At 37.9% G+C, this 17,214-nt stretch overlaps 1 protein-coding gene across 1 annotated transcript; it reads right to left on the bottom strand.

Annotated features, from left to right (window-relative positions):
* Window position 1: 1 nt before the first annotated feature.
* LOC106132657 (GPI ethanolamine phosphate transferase 2) lies at window positions 2–15,706 on the bottom strand. Its single transcript, XM_060949811.1, has 12 exons — window positions 15,159–15,706; window positions 14,785–14,971; window positions 11,173–11,382; window positions 9,740–9,943; window positions 9,255–9,388; window positions 7,440–7,633; window positions 5,869–6,059; window positions 4,553–5,124; window positions 3,679–3,791; window positions 2,810–3,414; window positions 2,137–2,309; window positions 2–1,782 (listed from the first exon to the last, which is right to left on the bottom strand). Exons 1-12 carry the CDS (start codon window positions 15,314–15,316, stop codon window positions 1,527–1,529), a joined length of 2,997 nt encoding a protein of 998 aa, XP_060805794.1. The 5' UTR covers window positions 15,317–15,706; the 3' UTR covers window positions 2–1,526.
* Between the last annotated feature and the right edge of the window lie 1,508 nt (window positions 15,707–17,214).

Below are 17,214 nucleotides of genomic sequence, written 5' to 3'. Positions count from 1 at the left end.
TTATTATTTTCTTTTCATATAAAACAGCCTCACAGCTAAAATCATAATACTAATAGGAATAATACTTAAGTGGATAAAAAAAATACAATGATTTTTCGTTACAAATGTGGTGAAACACGTGTGATTTCGTCCGTATGCCAGACTAGTAAGACTAGAGGAAATGTGATGAAATCGCTAAGATTGAAACTAGACTAAATAGCACGCATGTCTCCACTTTTGTTTGTGTACAATTTCAACTATTAGAACTATGAATTAGAATAAAAAAATCGGTTAAATATTATCACAGACGATAATAATAACTAAATTAAAAATATATTATAAATTCATATTCAATATATTTCAATGAACTCAATTGCAAAATATATTCGGTAGGAAATAAGAACTATCACAAAACATTTTTTTATAATAGTATACATAAGTATATTTATATTATTTCCTAATAATGCCGAAAGTCAAATTTACTAAAAAACTTATTTAAGAATCTCTGATTCTTAATTTCTAAATGTATGTATTTACAAGGTTATATATGTCACCGGAAAATAATAACAACCGCAAATTTATAAACTTCCCAGGATATTTGTAAACTCCCGTAAGATTGTAAACGAGAGATGAATTATATTATCTTACGTCCACATTATCGAAAATTTATCCATTTACGACCACTCTTGGTAAATTTATAAACTACGGATATATCCACTCGTAAGATTCTAAACGGTTCGACCAATTACAGATGAGCTTTTACTTTTATGCTTCATTAAATGCAGCTATTAACACAGCTCTCTGCTTGGTCTGTTGATAGTAGCAGTGCTTGTGTACAGAGATTTCGGATACAATAACGACTTTTTTCTTTAAATATAGTAGGTAGTTATAAAATTACTTTAAAACTTAACAAAAACACAAGAGCAATGGAACAATGGCGGAGGAAGAGGTAAGAGAAGGAACACGTGACTTATTCAACCAATCAGAGCGCACATGTCGTTTGGTTAAATGTTTATTATTATTTTACGCGTGAATACGTAAGTTTAAATGTGGACGTAAAATAATACAATTTATTTTTCGTTTAGAATCCTTCGAATGCATACATATACTCACGGCTATATCCCTTGCGGGGAAGACAGAGCCAATAGTCTTGAAAAGACTGAAAGGCCACGTTCAGCCTTATGATGGAATTGAGATGCAAATAGTGAAATCCTACGAAAGTTTATAAAATTTCCTAGGAAGTTTATAAATTTGCGGTTCTTGTAATCCCGTGACATACATCACATTTTTGGTAACTATTTGATACGAATATCGCTTTTTGTTCTCAAATAGAATTTTGAATTATTTTTTGTAAATACAATCATCAATTCGCAATAAATAAAACTACATTCTCTATCTCAAAACTTACTACTTAAGGCATTATATTTTGCGTCTCTGTCACATATCTATTAAACCTGAACAAAACACAGGTATCTGTCAATTTTTCATCACAATTCAACAATTAATACTATAACAAATACTTTCATATTTAATAATAAAAACTAATATCACAGCCTCGTTCTATAAGTCAGCGTTCTCGCTAGCCAACTAGTTATATGCGTCAAAGCTACAATTAAGCCTATAGTCAGTAACGCTTGTATCGTCAAAATGGTATACACGAAATCGTAAAGGAGTTTTGGGGAGAATACTGTCCAAACATACAGATGATGCCTGAAGAATATAGTTATCAGGCAGTAGACGAACACTGTGTACATGGTGTGGGCTGCGTAGATGTTTATCACTCGCCATAGTGATTGTAAATAACTGAAAAAATAAAAGTCACCCTAAAGCATAAAAATAATAAATATAATAATAGATTTATTTTCAAAATCGGATACAAGGTGTGAGTGTACGTACGCATACCTTGCGTACTGTTTTAAATTAATATAGTTTCTTAAAGCGCGGTTTTTAAAATGTTTATATATCTTGGGAACCGAGTCTAGAACCCGGGACCTTGATAAATTCAATTCGATTCCTTGAGCCAAAAAGTCCCTAATCTGTAACTTTCATGAAAATCGTTGGAGCCGTTTCCGAGATCCTGATTATATATATACAAGAATTGCTCGTTTAAATATATTAGATAGATTAAAAAGAGACAGCTAGTAATAAAAGTGTCACCTCCTCCAGTGTTCGGCGCGCACTGGCAGGCTGCAGAACAGCACGGCCCCCGCGAGGGCGGGCCCCGCGTACGCGTGCAGCCCCATGCGGGCGCCCACGCGCACCGGGCTGTACTCGCGCAGCCCCACGTACCCCGACCCCAGGTCCACGGAGGCCAGGCTGTTGGAGTTGCCCTGGTTGGAGGACAAGTCAGAACTTGATTTGAGTTGTCATTTGGGTCGATTCACGATACGTTGATAAAACATGTTATAACTTCCCTCTTTTTTCATTCTGCGGTAGAAGAAAGTGAATATTCGCTGGTCGAAAGCTTGGTGTCAATTTATCTCAATTTGCTATTACATTTATTTTATTTTAGAATTGGTCCTGTTTGAAGATAAGAAGAAATATCGGAATTTTTGATCAAGATTTTAACAGTTTTATAATACCCGGATAATATGTTGCACGGCGGTTTGCACACGTGATAAAAATGTTGGGCATATTTCACCCCTTTTAAAAATTGTATTAGCTTAATGTGACTCAGCGCTTTCTTTATTAAAACAGCGCCCAGCTATGTCATGGTTATTGCAATATGTGACGTTATTTTAGTGTCGTTTTATCATTAGAATGTGATCTCTTCTAAAAGGAACCACATGGTGCATTGGATGAATTTGATGCAATGAAAATAATAACTCACCTGATAAAAGAAGAAAACCTTCCCGATCCACAGATGCGCGAGCGTCTGACTCAGTATATCCACTACTTCCGTGTTCCGCGCCATTCTCGCGTCCAACATCTTATGATCCAAACATTTCGTTGTCAACACGCACGTTATATATATACTTGGAACCATTATCACATTATGAGGCCTCATGAGTAGAATTACTATCAACATCATATTATTTAGCATCAAATGGGACAAAGCCTTTGCTAACTTCAATTTGACATCCTCCAAATTCCACGATTCGCCCGTATATTGTAATGGATCTTCAGTTTTTTCTTTGAGTTTTGTATAGCCGAATTTGTTATCAACCTTTACTGTGCAACACATCCTAAATATTCCGACGTAGCTTAGTATTTCGAAGATGATTTGTATTATGATTATTCCCCAGAATATGTTAACAATAAAAACCTGGTCCCAGGTTTTAATTTCCGGGAGAGGGGAAGGCAGATCCTTAGTTGTTACTCGGTAGCACAGAATGCAGAACGTGGCTAAGATAGTGAAGATCGCTTGTAAGTTTAGCGTGTTGTTAGTATGCTTCACTATGTTCCGGAGACATATATATGCCGTTAGCAGTGTGCCTGGAAAATATAGTTTTGTTATAGGAACCACTAAAGTGACTATGGAACTGACTTTCGATAGAAGATAATAAAGTACATTACACGGAGTAAAACTGTAACTTTTTTGGGAGATTAGCATGCAAGCATTTTTTTAATATCCCTACGAGAAAGCGACCCGAGGGAAAGTGAAATAAAAAAATTGCACAAGAATAAAAGGTGATTCAAAGTATTTTTCAATTCTTTTTTTGTTGAGTTGATTTTTTCAGCTTGGTTACATTTGCATACCTATAAGGATGTGTGCATGAAGATAACTAGCGTTCTCCGGCGTGTTCAGCCAATCTGCGGTGTCGGACAGGAACAACCAACGGTCGCCCGTCTGGTTCATTGTTCGTAGGTACCTGAAACAGGTTAGAATAAGTGACATGAGACTTTTTGGCGGGAACTCAATATTTTTTCTTGTGTGTATGGATAGTGAGTATTGGAGTGCTAAATTACCAGATATTTTTTTTACTTTTGATGTACAAACTCATATTGCGTTATAGTAACAGTATTTAAATACTGAAATGCCATTTCCAGCTGTATGGCTAAATATTACAATAGTGTCAGGTTATATATAATAATAATTTTTATTTTTCTTCTCTTTAAAGCTTTTGAAGAACATACTCATCTCTCTGTTATTCGACTAAAACATATTGAAGACTTTTCAACTGATTGTACAAGTATGAAGATTTGGTCTTATGACTAAAGAAGAATAAAATAGAGGAGCCGAAGAGGAGGAGGAGAAAAACAGTTGTATCCATGGCTGTAAAACATATTTTGAAAAGTGTTATATAAAGTGCCGTGTGGTTCCCGGCACCAATACAAAAAAAGAATAGGACCACTCCATCTCTTTCCCGTGGATGTCGTAAAAGGCGACTAAGGCATAGGCTTACTTAAACTTGGGATTCTTTTTTAGGCGATGGCCTAGCAACCTGTCACTATTTGAATCTCAATTCTATCATTAAGCCAAACAGCTGAACGTGGCCATTCGGTCTTTTCAAGACTATTGGCTCTGTCTACCCCGCAAGGGATATAGACGTGATCATATGTATGTATGTTATATAAAGTTAAACATAGCTCAATCAATCATATACAAACTAACAAAGATTTGACGGCTCACCTATGCAAAGCAATGAGCAATACCCATTTAGGCACCGTCGCGACACCCACGCTCATCTTCCGACGCAACTCCGGCTTATCTTGCACCTCAGTAGCGTCGGCCATTAGCTTCATCACGTAAATCACCAACAGCACTAACGTCTTTACCAACACTAAGAACATTAGCGTGTTCCAGAAGAAATACCACGTCATGTGTTCTTCTTCTATGAAACTAGTTCCCATGAAACTCCAAGCGTGGAATATCGTCCCGCATATTAGTAAATAATCTATCTTGTTCAACTCGTTCAAAGTTGTTAAGTCTCTCATTTTTTCCATAGCTGTTTTTGTTATAAAATAGGCTGTAGTCAGCGCGCACGCAGTTAGTATGAATGCCAGTAGCCATAGATCGTGGAAAGAACAGAACTGGCTTTTCGTTTCGGCAATGAAACACGTTATGGTCATTGCGGCCAGTATTATGAAGAGGACGACTAGAAATGCCAGTACGTGTCCGGCGTTCGAGCGAGGCGGACGTGTTCTGCGAATGAGCTCCGCTTGGAAGGAGTAGAGGGTCATGCAGATGAGGGTCACTGTTAACTGAAACAATAGATACATTATTTAGTTAATGCCTAGTCATAATAAGAAATCCCTTACTATATATATTACTAGAGGCCGCCCGCGACTTCGTCCGCGTGGAATCAATCCCGCGGGAATTCCGGGTAAAAAGTAGCCTATATGTTATTCTGGATCTTCAGCTACCTACATACTAAATTTCATCGTAATCGGTTCAGTAGTTTTTGCGTGAAAGAGTAACTACATCCATACTGACATACTCACAAACTTTCGCATTTATAATATTAGTAGGATAAATGCGAAAGTCTGTCTGTTCCGCTTTCACCGCTAGACGGATTCGAATGAAATTTAGTATGCATATTGTTAAAAACCCGCGTTCTAACATAGGATACTGTTTTATCAAAAAACCAACCCTAAAATACTAAAACGGGGATTACGCAAAGGCGACTAACACGCGCAACAGAGCTTGTCTTTAAAGGTAAATTTAAAGGATCACTAATGTTCCTTTAAAAATCTGAAATGTCAGAACATTGTGGAAAGAAATATTAAGCCTTAGATACACGACAAGAACAGACATTTCCATTGCAATAAAGTCTAAACTCGAATATATGTTACAACAATAGTGAGTGAGATTGCATTAACTTTCACCTATATATGTTCCTAGTAAATTTTATACTTTGTAATTTCACATTTTCAATTAGTAAGTATTAAGTAATAATAGAGCTGTTGACATCATTTGAGATTGTTATTAATACAAATAATACTTACCACACCTAGCAAAAAGGTCGCAATTCCAATGGCGAACATGTCCAAATCGACGGTGGTTTCAGCTAAGTAGGCCGTCATGCCATCCAGGGCCTCCTCGTAGAAATCCTTGGCTATGTTAGCCGCAGTCTCTTGCCCAGTCACCAGGAACTGAGCGAACTGTTTCTCAGCCCGTACGAACTGTTTGTAGAATTCTGAAAGATATTCATTGATACAAATATTGGTACACAAAAGAATAGGACCACTCCATCTCTTTCCCATGGTTGTTGTAAAAGGCGACTAAGGGATAGGCTTACAAACTTGGGATTCTTTTTTTAGGCAATGGGCTAGCAACCTGTCACTATTTGAATCTTAATTCTATCATTAAGCCAAATAGCTGAACGTGGCCATTCAGTCTTTTCAAGACTGTTGGCTCTGTCTACCCCGCAAGGGATATAGACGTGACCATATGTATGTATGTATGTATATATTGGTACAGATATATAACCTTGTCTATGTATAATGAAAATTGAGAGCCTCTGAGGTCGAATCGTTAAGGTGCCCGGTTAAAATGCGTATAGCATAGAAGGCTCAAGTTCAAATCCCACCTCTGCAAAGTACCTATGACTATTTTCAAAGTTATGTACCTACTTAAACTTGAATTCTAACACATGCTCTTACGGTGAGAGAAAACATCATGAGGAAACCTGCACATTCAGGAAACTGGATGTGTAACCATAATTACTAAGTGGTTGCGTTCTCCTGCAATGGCTGCGGAGGTCAGATGGCAGTCGCTTCGTGTAAATACTGCTCACTAAATCTAGGGTCCATGGTTAAAGATATACCCCGGACTCCTCTCCAGAGTGCTGAGGATGCAACCGGGACTAAAGCCAGGGGGTAAAAGAATAAAAGAAATACGTACCAGGTTCTGCGACCAAGGATTGCAATGGTAGAAAAAGCGAAGTTAACACTTATCATCATAAATGAGAATTGACGGTAATTTTTCTCTTTTATTTATATTTTTTTATTTCAACGGGACCACAATTGTCGATTAACTTCCATATATATTGTTTAAAATCTATAACGTACTTGTTCTTTAGCCGATCGGGAATACCCAACGATTAGCAAATTATACCGTAGAGCGAATTTAAGTTACAATTTTATGACGTAAATCTTTCAATACTTTTGATTTGCTATAAATATGCAAGTTTAAACAATTGTATGACTTTATTTTTACTATTTCACTACATAGTATAAAACAAAGTCGCTATTTTAGTCTGTTTGTCTGTATGCTTAAATCTTTAAAATTACGTAACGGATTTTGATGCGGTTTTTGTAACAGGTAGAGAGATTCAAGAGGAAGAAAGGAAACATACTAACGGAAATACCATATATTTCCGTTAGTATGTTTGATTGTAAATAGTTTATTATATATAGGTACCATAATGACAGAAAACAATTTTGACAAAAACAAAAATGCACAATGGCGGTCATCTCTAGGATAGTTTTCTTGGTCTTAGCCTATCTTGTGTTTAAAACCTCCTCGCATCATATACCGACTAGGTGTTTAAATGTAACAAAATGTAATCTCATACCCTTGTTCTTGAAGTTGGCATGCTTGGTGTTGTGGCTGGCCATGACGTGCAGCAGATAGAGGTGCTGCCGCGTGTCCGCCGGCATGAGGGCGGGCAGGATGCGGCCCGAGCTGTCGCCCGGCAGCGGGCAGCTCAGCAGCCACGCGATAGAGGGCGCCACGTCCACCTGGGACACCGTGGGGCCGGGCCCCGAGCTGTGGGGGGTTGACACATGAACTTAACATGAGCAAGATGATTGTCAGAGACAAGAGTGCCTTGTTCCAGGCGATAGAGGGCGCCACGTCCGCTTGGGACACCGTGGGGCTGGGCCCCGAGCTGTGGGGGGTTGACACATGAACTTAACATGAGCAAGATGATAGTCAGAGACAAGAGTGCCTTGTTCCAGGCGATAGATGGCGCCACGTCCATTTGGGACACCGTGGGGCCGGGGCCTGAGCTGTGGGGGGTTTACAGATGAATAGCGCTTCACGGAGCAGTAAGGTTATAACCGGGATTAACATGAGCAAGATGATTGTCAGAGAGACAAGAGTGCCTTGTTCCAGGCGATAGAGGGCGCCACGTCCACTTGGGACACCGTGGGGCCGGGGCCTGAGCTGTGGGGGGTTTACAGATGAATAGCGCTTCACGGAGCAGTAAGGTTATAACCGGGATTAACATGAGGAAGATGATAGTCAGAGAGACAAGAGTGCTTTGTTCCACGCGATAGAGGGCGCCACATCCGCTTGGGACACCGTGGGGCCGGGGCCCTGAGCTGTGGGGGGTTTACACACGAACTTAACATGAGGAAGATGATAATCTGAGAGACAAGAGTGCCTTGTTCCAGGCGATAGAGGGCGCCACGTCCACCTGGGACACCGTGGGGCCGGGGCCCGAGCTGTGGGGGGTTTACACACGAACTTAACATGAGGAAGATGATAATCTGAGAGACAAGAGTGCCTTTTTCCAGGCGATAGAGGGCGCCACGTCCACCTGGGACACCGTGGGTCCGGGCCCGAGCTGTGGGGGGTTTACACATGAACTTAACATGAGCAAGATGATTGTCAGAGAGACAAGAGTGCTTTGTTCCAGGCGATAGATGGCGCCACGTCCACTTGGGAAACCGTGGGGCCGGGCCCCGAGCTGTGGGGGGTTTACACATGAATAGGATATAACCGGGATAAACATGAGGAAGAAGATTTTCAGAGAGACAAGGGTGCCTTGTTCCAGGCGATAGAGGGCGCCACGTCCACTTGGGACACCGTGGGGCCGGGCCCTGAGCTGTGGGGGGTTTACACATGAATAGGATATAACCGGGATTAACATGAGGAAGAAGATTGTCAGAGAGACAAGAGTGCCTTGTTCCAGGCGATAGAGGGCGCCACGTCCACTTGGGAAACCTTGGGGCCGGGGCCCGAGCTGTGGGGGGTTTACAGATGAATAGGATATAACCGGGATTAACATGAGGAAGAAGATTGTCAGAGAGACAAGAGTGCCTTATTCCAGGCGATAGATGGCGCCACTTCCACTGTAGAGCTAATGTCGAAGTTTGAAAAAGCGAGAAGCAAACGAGCTGTTGTTCGATATCAAAAAGAACTTGACACGTTATAACCACATTGTTATGAGCGAGAAACTAATACGAAGATGACTAAGGAATATGTAGTTTGTGTCTATGGAATCTATTGTTGCGCCGTGATACAAGGACAAAGAATGTTAGGATGCGTGCTTGTACACCTATCAACTATTACATCTTCTTACAGTGCCGTGAACGGTTCCTTGATATGCGGTTGCATACGACATGAAAATTACCTTGATATTAAAAGGAGAGGAAATACTTACGGGTGTGGGCACTCGAAATCGTCGCTCCGCACGACGACCAGCGGCACCAACACTTCGGCGGGGGTGGAGCCGCCGTGCCCCCCCGCGTCCCGCATGCCGTGGTCCCCGCACACTATTAATATGCCATTATGATCCTGGAAAACAAGAGGAAGAATTCATAAAGGCGACTAAGTGATAGGAATTAGGATTCATAAAACAAAACATGCCGTGCCGTGTGGTTCCCGGCACCAATACAAAAAAGAATAGGACCACTCCATCTCTTTCCCATGGATGTCGTAAAAGGCGACTAAGAGATAGGCTTACAAACTTGGGATTCTTTTTTAGGCGATGGGCTAGCAACCTGTCACTATTTGAATCTCAATTCTATCATTAAGCCAAATAGCTGAACGTGGCCATTCAGTCTTTTCAAGACTGTTGGCTCTGTCTACTCCGCAAGGGATATAGACGTGACCGTATGTATGTATGTATGTAAAACAAAACATTACCCATTCCTTCATAGCATAGAATATCTTCTCTACCACTCTGTCCATTTCGAGCAACTTGGGCTTGATTTTAGGGCTCCGCGCGCCCTCCAAGTGACCGATATGGTCGAGCCCTAAGTAGTGAAGGACTAGGAAGTCAAATGTCGACTTGTTGTTGTCACCTGGAGCTAGGATCGTGTCTAGATGGCGCGTCACGTTATTGTCTACCTGAAATACGAAATTATTGTTGCTAAAATATGTAAATTAAGTCATGTCATTGGGAGTTGTCCTATTACAATACTAGTTTAAGAGGTTGTACGCTAGTTTTTACTGTTTCTTGTTCCATCCTCATCATGAGAGGAGCCCGGGTATGCATTTGCCCATGGATTCTTGATTGGTGGGTTTTTAGATAAAGCGGATCCCCTCTAAAAACTGCAAACTTTGCAGGTAAACCTTTATTTAGTTTTCACGTGTTCACCTACCTATCGCCGTGATTTTTCGATTCTGTAAAACTAAAACCTAAAAATGACTATTTTTGCCAACTACCCACAAAAGAGCGAAAAAAAACCATATTGGATCGATCATGGTCAGTACCTATATATCAATACAGTAGCTCTTTATTGCACCAAAATAAATTCATATCTATGTATAAAACATTCGGGTTAAAGAAATCTTTATTCTCACAAGAAAAATATTCACTTACATGAGAACTTAGAATCTAGGCTTAGAATATACAAATGTAGGTTTGTCGTTGCGTGCAAGATGCAGTATAAGTACATTTAAAGGTAAATTGACAAACAAGTTTAGTTTATAATTAATAATAAAAAAAAAAAAACATGTAGGGTAGTAAGGTAATCATTACAACCGGAAGGCTCACCAAACACTGGTACTAAGCAGCGATGCATAATAACATTCAAGTAATAGGCGACCTTTTCATCCGAAAACGGACGTAGTCCCACCATATTCTGCCCATAGCCCCGAGACGGAAGCAACCACGTGTCGTCTCCATACAACACTTAGCGGCGCCCTCTCGCGGCGGTGGACCGCCGGCGGAAATAATTTGTGCAGAAGAAAAAAGCGGCCAGGCTTATAATGAGACTGGAAGGTCATCGCATGCATCATGAAATTTAGATTTAAGAGATTTATATTTGTAAATTGACATCCGGTGAATATGCTGCAGTGTAGTTTATTCCGCCGCTTCTTCTACACATGCGCTTTGGAAGCGGTAGTAGTTATAATTAGATTTAAGTGATGTGACGTCAATAAGTGATACCTTGTATCCAATTTTGAATGGGAAATTATTGTAAATGGGCCTACATTGCTTCTAGTTGGATCCTCACAGACGAATGCAGGAAAAAACCGAAGACTGGATGATCTTAATTAATGAATAAGATAGAAAAGATGTCAGTAACAGCAGTGCGACATGGGTCGCTGAAACAAAAAGGTTGCATGTGTACCTCAGTATAATCCGTAACGTAAAACGACGTAGTGCCATCATATTCTGCCCACAGCCCCGGGAACAGGCGCAGCCACGTGTCGTCTCCATACAACACGGAGCGGCGCCCTCTCGCGGCGGCGGACCGCAACACACTGTCGCCGCGGACCGCCGGCGCTCCGAAGTTCAGCGCCACATCAGCGAATGTCGACACACTGCCCGTCATCATAGCCTAGAAATTATACGGTGAAATTGCGAAGTGGTCTTAGACGGTAACGTAAATATTGATAAACATGCATTTACAATTGCGGTGTCATAAAGTTGGGTTTGAACTTCATATCTTGATGAAGATCATTGTGTAGGATAGATCTATGTAGGTACATACTCTGAATTCTGACCACGATATTTATCTACCGTTTTATATTACTTTAGTTTTTAACCGCGGCTCCGTAATTCGTACTCCAAACTATATGGATGCAAAATTTCATGGAGAATGGTACAGTGGTTGACTGTGAAGAGATAACAAACAAACTTATTTTCGCATTTTAAGTATGGAAACAACAAGTAATAAAACATCCGTTTTAGTTAAAAAAATAAGCAGTGAATTAAACAACACAAATATTAACGAGTCTTTAAAGAGCTAGCCTTCGCCCGTGTCTTTCCTTGCGTGTATTTTGGAGCCTACGCGATATTCTAATGTTAAGCAACATTACTATAAACTTTAGTCCAAATCCGCTCAGTAGATTTTGCGTAAAACGTAAAACAAACAAACTTTCGCATCTATAATATTTTGTGCTGGGTAGATAGTATATGTACAGGCACCTGCAGATAAAAACGACAACATATAAACCAAAACCACAGAGGTTAATTTTTTCTGCAAGGCGACTGTACATTGTACTGTAAGTACATGTCGAAATTAGGACGTGCAAAGATTTAGTAAAGACTGATTATTACACTACTATTTATTGTTAGTTGCACAACATACAAGCATTACTATGTATTATGTATGGGCCATCATCAGACCAAGACAACACAAACTTTGTAACTAACAAATGCAATATGAATTCATTGCAAGCAAAAAAACAACAATGTAAAATCGCCTACAGAAAAACTTAACCATACCACTACATATAAACTAAAACTAACTAACTTTCTGTAGGCGACTGTACTGGTGTCCTACATCGCACGAGCAATGGTTGCCATTTTGCGAGTAAAAGAATTTATCTTTATCAGGTAATAGATACCAATCCCACAAGTATGTTATACTGCACCAATAAAACATGGTGTTTGCAGACACGTCAGTTTGCATCACACATAACTACGTACACTGTTTTACTTATCAAATTTCCTTTTCCCAAATGAGTAAAAATAAATTATGATTTCATTCAATTTTACATTTTCGTCTAAAGTCCTTGACAGTCACAATAAAAAGTTATCACTTGGGGTTCTTCTTTTAGTCGATGGGCTAGCAAATTTTCACTATATAAATCTAAATGTCACTATATAAGTCTTTGAGACTGTTGGTTCTGTCTCCCCGTAGGGGATCAAGACGTGATTATCATGATTATGTATGTATCACAAGTAGTAGCCGCGGTCGAATGCACACGGTATGCAATGCGCATCGACTCGCAATAAGTGGGAAACATGCATTGATAGTTGCATTAATGCTTGCATGCTAGCATAAGAAAATATTCATATGGCTAGCTAGATTTCAAGATTTCTGTAAAAAAGGTTCCTTAAAATAAATGAAAAAAATAAGTAACTTATATTATTATGATTACGAAAATAAGGAAGTATAATTTATAGACTATACATATGGTTACAGTTAATTTTACTGTACAACAACAACAACTATTATGTTAAAAATGTGAACATTACATTTGCGGTGTTATAATTTCGCAACAAAAAATAAACAAACGTCACTACTACAGATATTTGATACAAATACACATACATTGTATTGTATCACAAGACCAAAGTAAAAACTAAAAAAATATATACTGGTATTTTTTATTGATGATTTTATATAGCAAATATTTGGATAATATTTTTTTTTTCGTAGTTTTCAACCACTATTCCTCTATATTCATATAATATTCTATAGACTTTCTATTTTATCTGTCTGTATGTATGTGCTAATTTCGGAAAGTTATGGACGGATTTTGCTTCTGTTTGAAATATTGGTAAGATGGATTTCTGAGTATGTCTATAAATACTACGCTTGCGAAACCGGGGCGAGTTACTAGTGTATTATTTAAATTTACACAGTAAAGTAGGAGGACAATTTATGTACTTGTATAAAATAAGGTTGACCATTTGGACCAAAATATAGGAAAAAAATAGTTTAACATGTCATGTAAATCCAGAAAGTGCATGGCCACACTCTGAAACATCTTTTTTCAGTTAATTTGAAAAGTATTGAATAATAAAACAAAAATCTCCGCAAATTTCAATGCAAACAAAGTTCCCCACTTACTTAAATTATATCCTGTGTTAAACTATTCCAAAGTGTTGTTTCAAAAGACAATTGATTAAGGAAAATCTGAACATATTTATATTTCTTCCTTTAGTTTTCTCTTTGGTTCATTAGAACTGAAGGGCAAGCAAAAAAAGCGGAAAAATACAAACTGAGACACTTGCGAATATGTCCCTCCAGAAGTTAATGGTGCGCCTCCACTGTGCCCTTTCTATTTTTCGTTCAGGTGACTGTACATAATATAACCATAATTAATTTGTTCACTGTCATCTGTTGTTAAAGTTACATTGGCAAATATGAAAAGAAATACAACAATTATTAACCAGAAAAATAAACACATTTTCCATTAATTGCTTTGTTTTATATTTTATTTAAAGAATTAAAGAATTTAAAGATGGCCTTCGATCAAGTATACCTTTGTACTACCTTCATAAATTAAAAAAAGAAACACTTTATATGCATTAAGCAGTAATAAACCATTCAAAATTGGATCTTAATTTGTTTCAGAAACTATTTCGGCGGGGTTATGAGCATTTACAAAGTAAAAAAATTTAAACACTTTTGTAACTATTTCTTTGATGACGCTTTCTTTGGTACTGTGATAAAGAAATAAAATAATTAACATAACATACTGTTGCTGCCTTTGTTTAGAAAGGTTTATGCATCAGATCAAATATATATAATAACATTGAATTTAATAAGTATAGATAATACTATATAGTCAGGCTGCAATATAAAAGCATAGGGCACTCACTTCTACAGACTATTTTTAATATGATCAGGCCACAATTCGTAAAATTTAAATCTTTGCCCAATCAGGATATAGAGACTTGCCCAATTCTGGACGGTTCCAGCTACTTTTTTATTGTAAAAGAATTTGGACTTAGTTTACATGCTTTGTCTGTGGTTTTAGTTGTACAGAGCATTTAAACTGTGATTTAAAAGTGTATTCTATCCATACATTACTTGCGAAAGATTTTTTAAAAGAAAAGTTTCAAAGATCCAACATGTTTTTATGCAGAAATAGAGAGGAGTTCTGAAAAATTATAAAGCATATAATTAAGTATATATTATAAACTGTTATGTGTTAGCATTCTGGTATGCCAAACAGTTTAAAGATTATGAATACAAAACATAGATTAATATTTGTTATCATACCTTGATCCTAGGCATGGTGACGGTAGGTGGATCTGCGACAGCCACATATATGCACGCCTCTTTTTGATCCAGCAGCTTGCTTGTGAACGGCATGTACTCCTCATTCACAAAGTCATATCTCAGTCCATCAATGACCATTAGTATGACTGTGTTTTCACCTGAGTAGTATACTTCCTGACCATCAATACTGAAATATACATTAATATTAAATAATTAATAAGAAATAAATAGGTATAAAATAAATTAATAATACATTCACCCTCTCAGATTCCAGGGTCACCTGTAACCATATTCTAAATTAGAATATTGAAAGCAATTACTAAAATAATAGTAGGAATAGGGTAGAAATAGTAACATAAAAAAATATTACTCACCTGATGCCATCAATGAAATTTGGAAGATCATCCATGTGGCCTAACTTTCCTGAATGGTATTTTAACGGGAAAAATCCATACAGGTACAATATAAGGCCCCCGAGACCCATGAAAAGCAGCCATAGGCTGGTCCATCTATTTTGAAGCCAGGATTGCATGATTACTTATTACATATATTTTTTTAAATCAACTGACAAAGATGCCGGTAGGCCTCACGCAGGATTTAAGTCGTGCTTCCACTAATGATGCGTTTGTAATGTGTATTGCCTTTTCCCGACAGGCGAAACCATATTTTGCAATCAAATTATAGTAGATAATAATTCCGTTCGTTTAACACTAATTCGCTGTGCTAAGTAGTTGCGAGGTAGGCTAGAATGAGAGTGGTAATACTTTTGCTGTGCATTTAAACGGTCACCAAAATGTTTGAAATATACCCTATCCTATCCACTTTTAGATATTGGTAAATTGGAAGGTAAAATTAAAATAAGAGTTGTAAATTCATTCAAATAATTTCAAGAACCGCCTTGCAATGCACTGCAATCAGTGACACAGTGACACAGTGACAGTGAGTGTGCATCTGTTTCTGACAGCTGACAAATCATCTTGATTAATGACAGCGACAGCTGATTGACAAACTGATGATATGTATAACTCGGCTGATGACAACATTGACAATGACAGTTACACATGACTTCTACTATTTAAAATTTTCCTCTCTTAAGAACTGAATTTTCTTTGTCAAAGTTGTTGCAGTTGGAATAACTTCGTCATTCTGCTGCTAGTTCAAACTTTAAATGGTCGAACATGTGTTATTTGGTCAACAGTCCAACTGAGTATAGTTTACGCAGACGGTTGAGGAACCCAAAATAAAAAAAACAAATCCTGAAATAATTAAAATATTTGCCCTGGAATAAATGATTATGATAACTCTGTTAAAACGTTTTTTATTGTTTTCTTTTTCCTTATTTTAAATTACATATATATTTAAAATTTAATATATTTTAAAATATGATCGCTGCAACCTATGGCAGGGGACTTCCCCCGCCATAGGTTGCGATCAGCCGGGCTTCGTGTAAAAACCTGACATAACTTAATTTACGATCGTAATCATTCCCGGTTTGTAAGTTAACATAACCATAAGTATAATTATATAAGTAGGTACTAAGCACACCAACTTCTGCGCGAGAATCCTCCGTGGAAATTTCCAGAAGCAAAAGTACCCTTGTTGTGTTTTTACTTCTGTAGGTCTATTTTATCTTTGTGTTAAACTGCGTTTAAATCAGTCCAGTAGGTAGAAAAATTATTAAAGTTAAAATTGATAAAAACGATAAAATCAATAATAATGACAATTTATTGATAAAATCAATAAAGACGAATAAGATAAATAAAGATAGAAAAGTAACTAAGTTTTGCCCATGGTACTAACATAACACGGGCAGATAATTTTTTTAACAGAGAAAGAATTTTCGAGTTTTCTTTAATAAGTTTAGTATTTCCAAAGATTAACCTTTACAATGAAATTCCAAACTTTACCTATTTTTATAAATTTGTTTGATTAGGTGCTTCACTAAACGGCACTCGCCCACTAATTAAACGTTCATATGTCCCAAAAATAATAAGAATTTCCTTTTATATGTATCAAAATGACGAAGATTACGTAGGCCTAAGTGACGTAGTACACTACACTCATATATTCGTAGGCGTATAATTGTCATATCGTAGGTACCCACCACGCATTCCATTCGGTTAGATATAAATAGAAGTGAAGTTCTCGAACACACCTACCCATAGACTTGAGAAAACAGATGTTTAAATGGGCAAATATTTTTGCAATCAGTGTTTCAGTTATGTAATGACCATGATTTTGGAAAATGTCGGACTGAACGATTTTGATATTTTTTTTATTTTCATAGTCACGTCGAGTTGACCATGATCTAATGAGTTAGGTTTCACTTAGGTGACAGTCACTCTGAGAATTACCTGACCACTCAATTCCTGGATGGTAATTATGGGAGGAGGGTGCGCATTTTTGATAAACACCAGAAAAAACGTAGGT

This window comes from Amyelois transitella, chromosome 19 (assembly GCF_032362555.1).
Source record: "Amyelois transitella isolate CPQ chromosome 19, ilAmyTran1.1, whole genome shotgun sequence".
NCBI lineage: Eukaryota > Metazoa > Arthropoda > Insecta > Lepidoptera > Pyralidae > Amyelois > Amyelois transitella.
The sequence above is the reverse complement of the archived record's forward strand: the minus strand, read 5'-3'. Positions and strand labels throughout refer to the sequence as shown.